Genomic DNA, 15,699 nt, shown 5'->3' on the forward strand with positions numbered 1-15,699 from the left:
TTCTGAGCATGCGTGGAACTTTGTCCGTCGAATTTGTGTACACACGATCGGAATTTCCGACAACGGATTTTGTTGTCTGAAAATTTTATATCCTGCTCTCAAACTTTGTGTGTCGGAAAATCCGATGGAAAATGTGTGATGGAGCCTACACACGGTCGGAATTTCCGACAACAAGGTCCTATCACACATTTTCCGTCGGAAAATCCGACCGTATGTAAGGGGCATAAGACCTAAAACTTTCATGGAGAATCTTATTGTGGGGTGTCTCTTGCATCTCAATTCTCAAGCATGAGCTCTTATGCCGCGTACACACGAGCAGAATGTCCAACAGAAAAAGTCAGACGGAAGCTTTCATCGTATATTCCGATCGTGTGTATGCCTCATCTAACTTTTTTTTTTATAAAATTCTGACGGACCTAGAAATAGAATAAATGTTCTAAATATTTCAGACGGAACCAATTCCTATCTGGAAAACCGATCGTCTTTATGCGGTTTCGACGGACCAAAAACGACGCATGCTCTGAAGCAAGTATGAGACGGAAGCTATTGGCTACTGGCTATTGAACTTCCTTTTTCTAGTCCCTTCGTACGTGTTGTACGTCACCGCGTTATTGACGGTCGGACTTTGGTTTGACCATGTGTAGGCAAGACCGCTTGAATGGAATTCCGTCGGAGTTCCATCGGAGAAACCTTCGGAGTTTATTCCGATGGCAAAACCGGTCGTGTGCACAGGGCATTAGAGAAAGAACTCTTTTGGGAGAAAGACTTTTTCTTGGGATGTTTCCAGGATCAGACTCAAGTATTCCAAGCACCTGGAAGGCTGGAAAGCAAATTTGTTGCAATTGATCATCAAGCCGAAGTCCTGAATCAACTAAAATTGTCCAGTGGACATTTTCTGATAGCTGGAAAGGAGATTAGTCCTTCAGAAGGTGTTTATCTAAAAAGCTTGTGACCTGCATAAATTCTGAATACTAACAGAGGGGCTAAAACCTCTGAACACTCTGGAAGCAGGTGAGAGGCCGAAGGGCAGTGTGACAAAGCGGAAGTGATTGTCTGCCACTGCGAAGCACAGAAATCGCTGATGAGGTGGGTAAAGGGAAAAGTGCAAATAGGCATTTTGATGTCCACAGATGCCATGTATTGGCCTTTTTCTTAAAGGTGCAATTACTGACCATGCAGGATCTATGCAAAATTTTGGAATGTGAAGGAATCTGTTAAGAGATTTTGATTCCAGAATAGGAAGAACACTCTTAGGCTTTGGTACCGTAAACAGGTTCAAGTAGAACCCTATGAACTTGTCTTGCTGTGGTACTGGCACAACTCCCTGGGACAAAAAAGCTTTAACTATCTAAAGCTTTCAGTCATAAGATTCTGCCCAAGTGAATGGAGATTAGAGCCATTCTGGAAATTTGTCTCATTACAGGTTCTGGGGCATCCACACAAAAAAAGGAGAGCAGAAAACAACTGCTGTAATTGCTGTGTAACAGCACAATCCTGAAATACAATGCCATGTTGGTTGTTTATTGCCCTAGTCCAGTTGGACTGCTGTTTGACATACTGAAATGGCAGCAAGAGCTAGCTGCAAGAGCCTGCAAGAGCAAAGAGAGCCTTTAGGATGAGAGGAAGCACCTGAGTACCTTATATGGGCTCTAGGAGGAATTGGTGGTAAAGTACACGACCAGTGCTGTGATGTAACACCTGGTCATCCACCAGAGACCAAGCTTTGTGGGTTGAGTTCTTACAACAACTGTCAGAGATATAGGGTGACCCTGTCTTACCTGTCCCTGATGCTGGACAATATAAAGTCCAGACTTTGCCCCCAAAGAGGTCATGGGTCATGGCCCTGAACCTGTATAGCACCATGCAACCAATGGGGATTTTAGAGACTGGGTTCCATAATGAGTCATGGCCCTGAAACTGTATAGCACTCTGCAGCTCTCAAGGATTGGTGCAAGGTTGCACTGATCCAAATACACTGTTTCTATGCTGGCATTAAAAGACAGTAGAAGACTGGGGTGTATTTCTCAATGAAGTTGAAAAGGTCCACCACTAGTCTAAAATGGAGGACTCACATAATATAGAGTAGGTTTTTAGGGGAGGCGTCCAAAGGCGCATGTCCTCTAAAGCTTTGAAGTATCAAATCGCCTGACTTTACATACCCTTAACTCATAGTGTATGAATACTCTGTCCTGTAAAAGAAAAAGGAAAAAAAACTGCGCTAAAGTGTACCAAAATAATGTGCTATAACCCAAATGTATAAAATTAAAACAATTGGCAAAAAATGTGAAAGAACCAGCGATTCGCCTGCACAACAAAAACAGTGTAAAAATGTAGATAATATTAGAATCGCGCTACAGCATTGACTCAATAATGCATAATCAATAGTGTTATCCATAAACCATAAACAAATATAACAAACAAATAACCACAAATGGTATGTTCTAAAAATTATGAAAAGTAAGGTTGGTTAAATGCAAAAAATATATGTAATAAATGTCCAAACATGTAGTCTAACACCCGTGAAAAAATAAATGAAGGAAACTGCAAAATTAAAAAAGTCCATCAATATGAGAGACATTTGAAATCTGTCATGACGTGGAAAATGTTGCGTGCAGTCCACCACCAGTGATAAAAATTAGCCGCTTACCAGAGCCCCATGACTCCCCACTACAGAGGATCAGGGGAAGTTTGTGTAAAGTTAGCCCTCCGCACTGAGGGGCGGTGTCATGACGTGAAACGTCAGACAGGAAGGGAGGAGCTGGAGATGTGTCTGCGAGCTGGCGGCTTCTTTCCCATAGCAGCGTGAATGGATGGGGCGGCCGCGAGGAAGGAGGAGGTAACATCGCGCCGGGGAAACAACGCTGTATTCAAAGTCTCTGACACCAGATGAAAATCAGGACCCGGCGCGAGGATATCTGAAGCGGCAACGACCTGGGCTCCCCCCTCCGGGACCCCGTCTGCCCCCCCCCCCCCCATCACCGGGCTCCGATAACACGGAGCGAAAAACATACCCGGCAGATCCGCAATAGTGAACGAGTGCAGAGAGCAACAAACAACCATACCAGATGGCAGAGGTGTAATAAAGGTTGGTGGGTAAAAGATAAACGATGCTATACAGTCATGAAGGTAAGAGTATTTAGAAACTCACCAGTAATAGGAGGACTGTTGGTGCTGGAGTGATGGACATTAGTGAAGCGTGCTTGAATGTTGCTGCACTTGTTTTGTCTGCAAGCCAGTGAGATGGAACGCCAGGTAACAGGATTATTGGCCATTTATTTCACGTGAACAGTACCAGTAACAATACTATAGTTGTTAATTCAAGGCTATGATTAGGAAGCATCTGAACCACCTGTCGTAACTTTACTATGCTGGTAAATAACTGAGGGAAGACCCTTGGGACATTGTGTTCATGATGAAGAGCTGTACATTTAATAACGGCCAATATCGGTATTACCCCCTCGTTATTTATTTTTTTTTGTACTGCTTATGGGTAGGGACGCCGGGCAGTAGTTAGATGACTAAATACATAAAAGGTAAAATCTTTGCTTCTGCCTCCATTACCACCTCATTATTATATCTGAACGGTTCGGAGTATGGGACACGGCCTTTTTTACTAGGCATAATAAACTAGGGTTAATCCTATTAATGCGGACATAATTAATTGACCGTAAATACCGGAAGCTCCTATATCACCTGCTATAATTACATCACACAGGCACCATCTGGGGACTGAGAGGCAGAAACACGGAGTACTCCATATACAGTCAAAAACGCCATCATAAAGTATTATTATTATTAATTTCACTAGTGTCGCTCTGATATTAAACCTGCAAAAACCTGGGAGTAGGCCCTGGGCAATAAACATATTGCCAACGCCATCACAAGATTGATCATTAACAATACTATCGCTGTACTCTCGAACGCCTCTGAATCGACCTACGGGCATTAAGGCATATTGATAAATATATAAGTATACATTACCTCCAATTCTACTAAAGCTATATCATTGCACCACCTGAGGTACTCCTCCCATGCACTTGAATACCACGGTAGTGCCAATTAACGTGGGGTGATCCCAGGAAGTATTAAGAGGGGTGTGATAACAGAAATTTGCCCTCACATTAGTAGCATTGGACGGATTGAGAGCACTAGACCGACCAAGAACACGAACTATTAAAAAAATCATATATTATAAGCACCGTTAAGTCACAGTGTCTAGAATCTATATCTCCCAGATAACGGGAAAACAGTACGAGCAGGAATACATCTAAAGCTGGTAAGGGGGGCCCACCAAAGACACCAAAGGATAATCTGGCTGGAAGTGCTGCTGGGAGCACCATAAAGCAATATCTGGCAAAGGGGGTGATCCCGGGAAGTGCCCATCAGGAGACCCAAATATCAACTATGGCAGATAAAAAGAAGAAGGGGTCCAATGGAAGGGGAGATCAGACTCCTGATCATTCAAGAGACGATATATCAAATGAAAATACTCTTGAACTATCCAGAATAGATGAACACAAACAACCACAACCCCCCTCAAAAAACGAAATCGCAGAAATGTTTAAAGCGCTTGAAACCTCAATTAAAATGGAGATAGGTATGCTTAGGACAGATTTAGGCAACCTACTGACCAGAGTCTAGAAGGCCGAAGATAAAACAAATAAACAAGAGCGGGAAATCTATGATTTAAAAGAACAAATTAAAATAATCCAACAAAATCAGATAAAAATATGCCATAGGATAGAGGACCAGGAAAATAGAGACCGCAGACAAAACCTGAGAATCCGGGGGGTCCCGGAAAAGAGGGGTGAGGATTTGAGAAGGACAGTGGCAGCAATCTTTAGTCCCCTCCTGGACCTGGGAGGGGGAGACTTCCCTAAAATCGAGCGGGTACACCAGGTTGGAAGGTTGGACACCAGACGAACAGAAAGTAGTCGTGCTATTATAGTGAGGTTCACATTTTATGAGGACAAAGAAAAAATATGGGTAAAACTGAGAGGGCAAACCCCACTTCAATATGAAGATGTAAGAATTCAAGTATTTGCGGATCTAGCCAAAGACACACTGGCAAGAAGGCGCCACCTGAAACCTCTATTGGAACAAATGACAAACCAAAATATAAAATATTCATGGGGGTTCCCAGCCTGTCTCATAGGAAGTAAAGACGGTAGAACAGCAAGATTAAGATTTCCGGGAGAGTTAGAGGATTTTTCCGAGAAATTGGGCCTACAGGCGCCCCCGCAGCTGGACTGGTCTAACGAACGGTGGATAGAATTGGGGGTGAGAATGGCTTAAGATAATGTGGGAGTAAATGGGGAAATGGGGGGGAGGTGGGAGGGATAGGACGAGACAAATATTATCTGAAATAGTGGAGATGTAAGCCCCGTTGGGAGAATGTGAGCACTCCCGGCCACCAAAGCATCGTGGGCCGGAGGGCAGACACATCAAAAGCTACACCTTTAGAGGTGGAGACCTATGGAGGGCTACGACAGTCGTGACCTTCATTGGTCTATGGGTCTAGAATTGACCAACTGGGGGGTTGGGGAGTGGGGTTGGTGGGGCTGGGGAAGGGGGGAGAGTGGGGGTGGGAAGGGGGGGCTGGGGAAGGAGGGGGGATGGGGAAGGAGGGGGGTTGGGGATGGGGAATGTGGGAGGAAGGGGGCCCTTCTCAACCTCTATACCAAGAAAGTGGGATATCCCTCCAAGGTCTAAGGTAAAGGATTTTTTCTTTAGGAGAATAGAAAAATGGCTCCGAACACAATAAAATTCACAACATATAATGTCAAAGGCCTAAACATGGCCAATAAAAGACGCAATATTTTTAATGAGCTTAAGTTACTAGGTCCAGACGTGATATTCCTTCAGGAAACTCATATCTCACATCAATCGAGACTTAGATTGTTCTCAAGTGAATACCCGGTCTGGTACCAAGGAGATACCATCTCAAGTAGAACACGGGGGGTTGTCATCGGATTCGCAAAAAAAATAAAGGTTTGTACTGGAGGATAGAATAGTAGATCCAGAAGGTAGATATCTACTCCTCAGAGGTAGATTGAACGAAGAGGACTATACACTTGCAAACATTTATGCACCGAATATAAATCCGATGAAATACCTGGCAAACATCTTGGGGAAAATAATGGAATTCCGGAATGGGCATTTGATAATAATGGGAGATCTTAATTTCTGTATGGATCCGGAATTGGATAGTACGGCCCGAGCACAGGGGAAGAGCAGCGTACAATTAAGGGAGGTAAAACGAAAACTTTCCATCCACCAACTGGTGGACATATGGAGAGTTCAACATCCAGGGAAAAGGGATTTTACATTCTATTCTCCTGTGCACGGGTCATACTCCAGGATCGATTGTGGACTAGTGGAGCACAGAGAGATAGATAACGTGGTAGAGTCTAGGATAGGAAATATAACCTACTCTGATCATGCACCAATGACCTTGGAAATGAGAACAGGTGGAAGCTCGGGTGGGATGGGACAGTGGCGCCTAAATGAAGAACCGATTAGAGAGGACGAGGGAATCAATAGAATCAGAAGGAGCTGGAGAATTATTTTGCGGTAAATGATAATGGAGAGGTTTCAGGGGCCACCCTGTGGGAAGCCCATAAAGCCTTTATACAGGAGCGACAACGGAGGACCCCAGAAGAAGAGGATCTGTGCAAAACCATTGGAGCAGTCTGAGAGAACAACTCCTAACTAGGAGTTCAGTACCTCACGCATCCAGGTTCCCCTTCTATGGAGATTAGTGGTCTAGTCACGGTCCAAGGAACGTTTTAGTGGTGTCTCCATTTCAAGAAAGGCCCCGACCGGGTTAAGGTCACAAGCTTTATTAAGCTTGCCAGTTGGTAAGCGTGCATTTTACTCATATCACAGTGGTGTGGTGAAGGTTATCCAGTTTATTTGTCAATCATTTTTGGTAGAGACCCAAGCTGGGGTCCTCATCCGTTTCACCTTTGAAGACTATTATTATAGAACTTTGCTGATTCAATTGACCAGATATGGACTCTAATATTATTTAACACTATTGTGACATTTATCACATATTGCTTTACAGCGCTGCTTCTTCCATTTATTTATTGTACAGTGTGTGTATCTCACTTTTAAGCGGCTGCTTTTCCTCCTTTATATTGCATGTCATTTATTATTTGGTAATTGTTTAAGGGTATACAGCGCGGTGCTTTTTCTTCTTTATACGAGGGGTCCTAATTGAAATGGGGGCAAGAAAGAAAAAAGATAGACGCGAGAAAATTAAAAAATGAATAGCAGATTTAGCTGGATTAGAACAGAAACATAAAAAACAATCGGGCCAACCCCCTAGAGAGATACACCAACAGATGGTTATTAAAAGAGCAGAGTTGAAGATGGCAATGGAACAAGAGTCTAGAGCAACATACAGTAAGATAGAATGGGAAAGATATCGGTGGGGTAATAAACCAAGTAAACATTTAGCAAAAATGGTACAAAAGAAAAAAGCTAGGAATTTCATCGAAAGAATACAGACCAAAGAGGGTCACATGGAATACTCATCCAGGAAGATAGCAGACATCTTTAAGAATTATTACAAGGAGTTGTATTCAGTCTCTAAACAAAATACCCATTTAAAAAATAGTAGAATAAGGAACAATAACTATTTAAAGAAGGCGGCGCTCCCCAAGATTACAGAGGTGGACAGAGAATTTTTGGAAATGCCTATTTTGGACGAGGAAATTAGAAAGGCATTAGCTAAAATGGCCTCGGGGAAAAGCCCCGGACCGGACGGGCTCACATTGTCTTACTATAAAACATTCAAAGAAATATTAGTCCCTAAGTTATGCCATTATATGAATGGGTTGGGAGACAGCTATGAGATGAGCAGGGAGGCCTTAAAGGCCTCTATTACAATTATATTTAAAGAAGATAAAGAGAAAACACTATGCTCAAGCTATCGTCCCATCTTTTTGCTCAACACCGATACAAAACTATATGCAAAGGTCCTGGCAGAAAGATTGAAGGTATTAATGAATTCTCTAGTTAACCCAGACCAGATGGGGTTTGTCCCCAAAAGGGAGGGGAGAGACAATGGGGTCAGGGCGCTCCTCCTGATGCAAAAAATAAAGGAGAGTGGGCCCCCAGGACTACTTCTGTCGATCGACGCTGAAAAGGCTTTCGACAGAGTAGACTGGGGGTTCATGACACAGACTTTGGAGACCATGGGACTAGGACCCAAAATGATCCGCAGGATCAAAACTCTGTACCATCATCCAACTGCTGTAATAAAAGTGAATGGTATAATATCCCAACCATTCGAGATGGAAAACAGCACGAGGCAGGGGTGCCCCCTGTCCCCGTTGCTCTTCGTTCTGACTATGGAACCCCTCCTGGCCACAATACGTAGAGATCCCGGCATAAGAGGTATTAAGGTAGAGGAGGAGGAACACAAAATCGCCGCATTTGCGGACGATGTATTATTCTTTCTGACGGACCCGGTGTCCACCATGCCTAACTTAGTAAAAGCTCTGAGGAAATATGGGGAGGTATCAAACTTCCAAATAAATATGGCAAAATCAGAGATTCTAAATATAAATCTTAATAAGACAGAAGCAGAGATCCTGAAAAAAAGAGTTCAGTTTTAAATGGACAAAGGAATTAAGGTATCTGGGCATTAAATTAATAAACTCAATCGAGAAGATATATACAATTAATTATGTGCCCCTACTCGACATTGTCAGAACGGACTGTAAAAGTTTCGCCTGTAAGGCCCTTTCATGGATAGGGCGCATTAACGTCATTAAAATGATCCTTTTACCTAAAATCATGTATTATTTCCAGATGATACCAATACCACTCCCTTTATATTACTTAAGGATGTTAAAAAAAAATAATAATGACCTTTATATGGAAAAATAAAAGACTGAGAGTCCCCTTTCAAATCTTAAAACAAAGGAAAACAAATGGCGGCCTGGCAGTGCCAGCTGTCCAGATCTACTACAAGGCTGTAGTACTGTCAAGAATGATGGAATGGTGCAAGAGGGATAACGAAAAAAAGTGGGTTAAAATAGAGGAAAGTTTTAGTAAAGCACGACTGGGAAGTATCATTTGGAACCCCCCACATCTTAGAATTGTAGATAAAAGCACGCACGTATTAACACGAAATGTCTTTAAAATATGGGATGGGGTATATAAGAAAGTCAATGGGGAATAGAACTCACCGCTCATCACAATAATAGATAATAATTTTTTTGCACCAGGAACAGAAATTATAGGAGGAAAAGAAGCACTATGGGGCAATACACAACTAAGAGAAGTTATTAAAGAAGGCAAAATTAGGTCACTTCAGCAGCTTAGACAAGGGAGGGAGAGGCGGGGATTAGATGAGTGGCGGTACCTCCAATTGAGCCACTTTGTGAATAAATTACCACATCCTATTAGATCTGGGGAAAAACTTAGACTTCGAAAGGCTGTGCGACATGGATGATCCGAGAAATATAGTTTCCAAGATTTACAATATTTTGATGACGTCAGAAAAATTGGAGATACCGCCATTCATGGGAAAATGGGAGAGGGAATTGGGCACAAAGAAGGACCATAATACCATTAGAAGAATCTTGAAAATGATAGCTAACTCAGCAATAGACATTCGAATGGCAGAAATGAACTATAAATGTATTAGTAGAAGTTATTTAACACCAGAGATAACAAGTAAATACCAGAAGGGGTCGCCATATTGTTGGCGGGGCTGTCAAGAAATTGGAACAATGGGGCACCTCTGGTGGAGTTGCCCTAAAATAAAAAACTACTGGAGGAAGATACTCGCTCTTATTAAAAAGATCACGGAAATAGAAGTAGCAGAAGATCCCTGGGAGGTTTTGTTTCATGGGGGAGAAGGAGATCTAAACAAATATAAGCGGACATTGGTCCCGCAGCTATTGAATGCTGCAAAAACGATACCGAAGAGTTGGCAGAGGAGCGAGAGCCCAGAGATATGGGAGTGGATAGATGCGGTAGAGGAAATATACAATATGGAGAATTTGGCGAACAAGGTGGATGAAATTAGTAGCATCAACGCAGACAAGTAGGAGTGTTGGGAAAAATTTGAAAAAACATGGAGCTACGCAAAGGAACTGAAAGCTTTGGATTAAAGAATAGAAGAAAAATAGACCTTGGAGAGGAGAGGCTGGGGAGGGCGAGGGTTAGGGAGGGAGTAGGAGGGTGGATGGGATGGGGGAATATAGTATAGGAATACATCACATAATCTTATAATTATAAATGTTAAGTAATTATATTATAAAGGGAGTACAGTGCTCGAAACTGGGCCTGATTACTCCTCCACGGGATGTGTCACGAAATAGATATGTTATCTCTCGTCTTTTTATTTTTTGATATGGCAAAGTGTCACAATGATGAGACATTAGAGGGTGATTTAAGAGAAATGAACTGTAAAGTTGATTTAAGCCCCTCGAAAATGTCGACTGAAGTGGCAAAAAAAATAAAAAATAAATAAAAAAGTTAGCCCTCTGGAGCTGAATAAATGGACTCGGAAACAGTCCCCGACAAAAGTCTTGTCGCTTCTTTATTTTGTAGAAACTCCTGCTATTAACCTGACTTTTATTTAATCAATTGGTGTTAGAAATAGCTCATATGAAAAGCTAAAGCCCTCCCAAATGATGTTTAATGCACTGAAATAAATTAGTTTCACTGAAAAAAGATTTATCATTTAATCAAGACAGACAGGTCAAATTTTGGCAAGAAAACAGTTTTGTCGCCTATACAGAAATTGAACAACTTTACTGAAAATCCAAAAATATATGTCAGCAAATTAAGTAGTGGTGCTGTGAGATCCAAATTTAATATCTTGTATGACTTCCATGAGCTTGAAGGACAGCATCCATGCGGTTTGGCAAGGATTCATACAATTTACTGATGAAGTCATCAGGAATAGCAAAGAAAACAGTCTTGCATGCCTCCCAGAGTTCATCAATATTCTTTGGTTTCGTCTCCCATGCTTCATCTTTCATCCTACACCACACATGCTCAATGATGTTCATGTCTGGTGACTGGGCTGGCCAATCCTGGAGCATCTTGATCTTCTTTGCCTTAAGGAACTTTGATGTGGAGATGGAAGTATGCGATGGAGCACCATCCTGCTGCAAAATTTGGCCTTTTTTATGGTTGGGAATATAAGAGGTAGCTAAGATTTCTTGGTATTTTAGACTATTGATGTTGCCTTCCACCCTGCAGATCCCTTGCACACCCCCATACCGGATGTAACCCCAGACCATGATTTTGCCTCCACCAAACTTCACTGTTTTCTGGGTAAATCTCGGCTCCATGCGGGTTCCAGTAGGTCTCCTGCAATATTTGCAGCGACTGCGGTGTAATTCAACAGAAGATTCATCTGAAAAATCCACCTTCTGCCACTTTTCCAGAGTCCATCCTTTTAGCAGGCTGTGGCCCTTGGCAAATGCCACACGGTTTTTCAATTGTCTTTTGTTTAGTGCTGGCTTATGGGCACTGATTCGACCATGGAGGCCGTTTCGAGACAGAATCCGACAAACTGTTCTGGTTGACACAGGGACTTCAGGTGACCAGGTCTCGTGGAGCTCTGCTGCAGTGGAAAATGGGCTGGCCTTGGATTTTTGAGCCAACAAACGGTCCTCTCGAGCAGTTGTCTTGTGGGGTCGGCCTGACCTGGCCTTGTCCAAAACGTCTCCAGTCTCTTCAAATGTTTTTTTTATCCTCTGGACTTGACGCTGAGACACATTGAAGGTGTCTGCCACATCAGCAGTGGATCTGGTCTTCAGCCTCTTGATAATCAACACTTAAGTCTCCGGGTGAATCTTAGGCATGTTTGCAGAGGTCTAGTTGCAGTTGAGAAGGTCTAGTGTACTGGTGTTCTTTTTATACACACCTGAGACCTAATTGATCCATTATTAGTCACAGGTGAAGCTCATATAACAAGACGACAACACTTATGTCTTGGCAAAAATTGACTCAATGGGCTTTACCAAGCTGTGAATATTAGAATACGTTTTGTCAGTTTCATTTTGCACTGAAACATTATTACAAAAGCTGTTGGGATTAAAATGACCCATTTCTTGTAACAAAATCTTGATTAGAAATATATTTTAGCGGCACTTTAGGTCAATTTGTACTAAAGCGACAAGACTTTTGTCAGGGACTGTACAGGAATTGTAGGTGGTCATAGACATCCAAGGACACCAAATGGAATTATAGAGACTCAGATCCCACCGTATCTCCCCAGCTGTTGCTCTCCTAGATAGAAGTTGTCTCTGGTTCCCAGGCCAAGAGCCGATCCTTTGTCTCAACCATGGGAGCTGAACTCCTCTATGTGGGAGAACTGATGGGGATACATCCTATGCACTGGTGGCCAGTAAATAAAAAGTAATGAAGAGGGGGAAGGGTGCTCCAACCCAAAAAACCTGGTCAAGGTCTATTACAATATACAAAAACATATTTGGGAGGCACACTCTACAATGCGTTTAAATTCAAGCGCACACATTCAAGAATTACATTTCCTGCAAGGCTAGTAAAAAACACCTGAACATATTCAAAAAATACGGGGGGTTTGGTCACACTATATGGTCATATAGTGCTAAGCCCACTTACTGCAACAAAGTACCCCAAATTAGTGGGCTCTTGGCCTGGGAACCTGAGACAACTTCTATCTAGGAGAGCAACAGCTGGGGAGATATGGTGGGATCTGAGTTTCTATAATTCTATTTGGTGTCCTTGGATGTCTATGACCACCTACGATTCCTGTATCTGAGTCCATTTATTCAGCTCCGGAGGGCTAACTTTACACAAGCTTCCCCTGATCCTCCGTAGTGGGGGGTCATGTGGCTCTGGTAATTGGCTAATTTTTATCACTGGTGGTGGACTGCACGCAACATTTTCCACGTCACAACAGATTTCAAATGTCTCCCATATTGATGGACTTTTTTAATTTTGCAGTTTCCTTCATATATTTTTTCTCGGGTGTTTGACTACATGTTTGGACATTTATTACATATATTTTTTGCATTTACCCAACCTTACTCTTCATAATTTTTAGAACATCCCATTTGTGGTTATTAGTTTATGTTATGTTATATTTGTTTATGGTTTATGGATAACACTATTGATTGATTATGCATTATTGAGTCAATGCTGTAGCACGATTCTATTATCTACTCTGTCCTGTACAATTACAACGGTATTAAACCCAAAAACATAAAATGTATTATACTGAAGCATACCAAACCTTATATGTGGTGGCTGCTTTTGTTTTTGACTTACTTTACTTTCTTCCACCTGGTGATTCAGTCAGTAACACACTTCCTGTCATAGAATGTTTGCACTCTGGATGAAGAAGTAAAGCCACCTTTTGGCAGCAGCATTATCAGTCTTTGAATAGGGTAAGGATAGATGGACTAGCAGATTTATATGGACTTGACAAACAAATTAAAGCTGAACTCCATCTAACACTTGTTAAGCAAGAACAATAACAGTTTTCATCCTTTTGGGATGAAGGTTTCACAAAAATGAATAAAAATGGACCACTGTAAACCCCTCTGTCAGTGGAATATGGTTTGTCTCAACCCTCCAACGGCCTCTTTTGTTGGACAGCTTGGTCTATTAAAAGGAAGTTGAAAAATAACAGACTCGCTGTTCGAATCACCAGGTTAAAGGAAAAAAAAAAAAAAAAAACCCTAATGCAGCTACCACCATCTAAGAACTGGAATGTTATTTTAAGAAATTACAAAGTCAATGCCAAATCAACAAGGCACCATAGCAGAAATGTAAAAAAAAAAAAATGCTCTGGTCCATTATGGGGTACATGGGTGTGAGCTGAGGTGGATAACATTTTTAGGTCATGACTAAGCCTATTTTTGAAATTTGGTGTTTACAAGTTAAAATGGAACCAAGCCGCCCACGGCTTCGTTTCAGCCCGCCCACAGCCGCCGGAGGCAGCCGATTGGACACCGGGCCTCCCGATCGCATGGGAGGCCCGGTAAGAGCGGCGGGAGGCGGCTGGAGGGGGGGGGGATGTCCCCTCCCGCTCCTCCGGTATAACAGCCGAGCGGCTTTTAGCCGCATCGGTTGTTATATACGGGTAGCCGATCGCCCGCTCAAAACAACGGTACTGGGATGATGCCTGCAGCTGCGGGCATCATCCCGGTATAACCCCGGAAAGCCGAGTACGCATATCTGCGTACGGTCGGCGGGAAGGGGTTAATGTAAGTTTTATTCATAGGAAAGAAAATTTGTAGATTAACAGCCAATTACTTTTTTTTTTTTTTTTTTACGGTTCACCAGTGGAGCAGAGTGCAAGATATAGTCAAACCTAGAACAACTCACCATTTAGCTGAACCTTCTTCACAGCCAAAAATCCAACTGTGTGTGTACTGTAAAAACAAAAAAGTACTCACATTTAATTGCTTTTATTTTTGGAATTTTGGCGGCAGAAAGCAAACATTTTAGGATTTTTTTACTTGTATGCAGGATCCTATAACATGCGTTTTTAGAGTTATGCAGTGTAAAGTTTTTTTACTGATATTCCTATTTTTAAAAAAAGTGAGATCATGTGTGTGAAATTATGAGAATCATGAAAGAGTAATGTTTCTCTGTGTACCTAGAAGTGCCTGGTTATGTGCAGCGTTGTAATATCGGTGTCAGAAAGCAAATCATCCATTCTGTAAAATACATGTAAATGTTTAAAATATTTAGTCAATAGTAAATTGCTTACATTTTGCATTACACCTTCAGATCAAACAACAGGATGTGCAGCAGATAAGGCATAACAGGTTGCAAATGTTTTTAAAAATTCTCAAGGGTATTGGAAATGCTCATATGAGGTTTGGGGTGGTCCAGTCAGCAATAAGGTTTTTCTATACTTGTTTTTCTACTAGACTGTGGAAGAGCAAGTGAGCTGTCTTTGCACCTTAAAAAGGTTGATTATCAACTGATAAGGTCTAAAACAGTCCACTCTGCCCAAGAATAAAGCTGTACAGGTATATGGACACTTTCCCTGTTAGAACACAGATTGGTTCATGAAGTTGGCTTTCAAATATATACACTCCACCATAGACATTTAGATTTTTGTACCTAGGTTTATTTACTAGCAATTTTGACATGATTGGATAAAAGACTATGCAAAGCGTACAAATGTAGCACACAACCTTGGGAACCTAAAGATCGACAGTGTTGGAAAAGTAAATGGAGTGCACACCATTCTTTGAGGTGACAACCCTCATTTACTGCTGTATATGGGTACCTTAACTTGCCATAAATGTCTTGCAAGTATGAAAAACCCCAAGAACAGAACAGAACAAGACTTTATAAAAGATTGTACAGATAGGTCCTGCATGCAGGTACACATTAACATCTTTGCCACTGCCATGCACTGCAGTCTACAGTCCAGCAGTGTAACGGGAATACAAGGTTTGAGTTATCCAGCTTTTTTCTTATTTAATTTATATATTAGCAATAACTTCAGGTACCATTGGCAAGCAAATTCAGTTTATTTAAAAAAAAAAAAAATTGAATAAAGTATCCAAAACCTGATTATTTGCTGAGGTTGCTGTACAGTGCATCCAAAAAGTATTCACGGAGCTTCACTTTTTCCACATTTTGTTATGTTACAGCCTATTGCAAAATGGATTAAATTCATTATTTGTCCTCAAAATTCTACAAACAATTCCCCAT

At 41.8% G+C, this 15,699-nt stretch overlaps 1 protein-coding gene across 4 annotated transcripts in view; it reads right to left on the bottom strand.

The window, feature by feature from the left end:
- Positions 1–15,699, bottom strand: part of PGAP1 (post-GPI attachment to proteins inositol deacylase 1) — a 479,543-nt gene that overhangs the window by 312,096 nt on the left and 151,748 nt on the right. For all 4 annotated transcript variants that reach the window (XM_073633146.1, XM_073633147.1, XM_073633144.1 and 1 more), the window contains one exon: positions 14,353–14,399. In XM_073633146.1, coding sequence (XP_073489247.1) covers positions 14,353–14,399 — 47 coding nt within the window. The remainder of the gene's footprint in view (positions 1–14,352; positions 14,400–15,699) is intronic.

Source organism: Aquarana catesbeiana, linkage group LG06 (genome assembly GCF_042186555.1).
Source record: "Aquarana catesbeiana isolate 2022-GZ linkage group LG06, ASM4218655v1, whole genome shotgun sequence".
In the NCBI taxonomy this organism is placed as follows: Eukaryota; Metazoa; Chordata; class Amphibia; order Anura; family Ranidae; genus Aquarana; species Aquarana catesbeiana.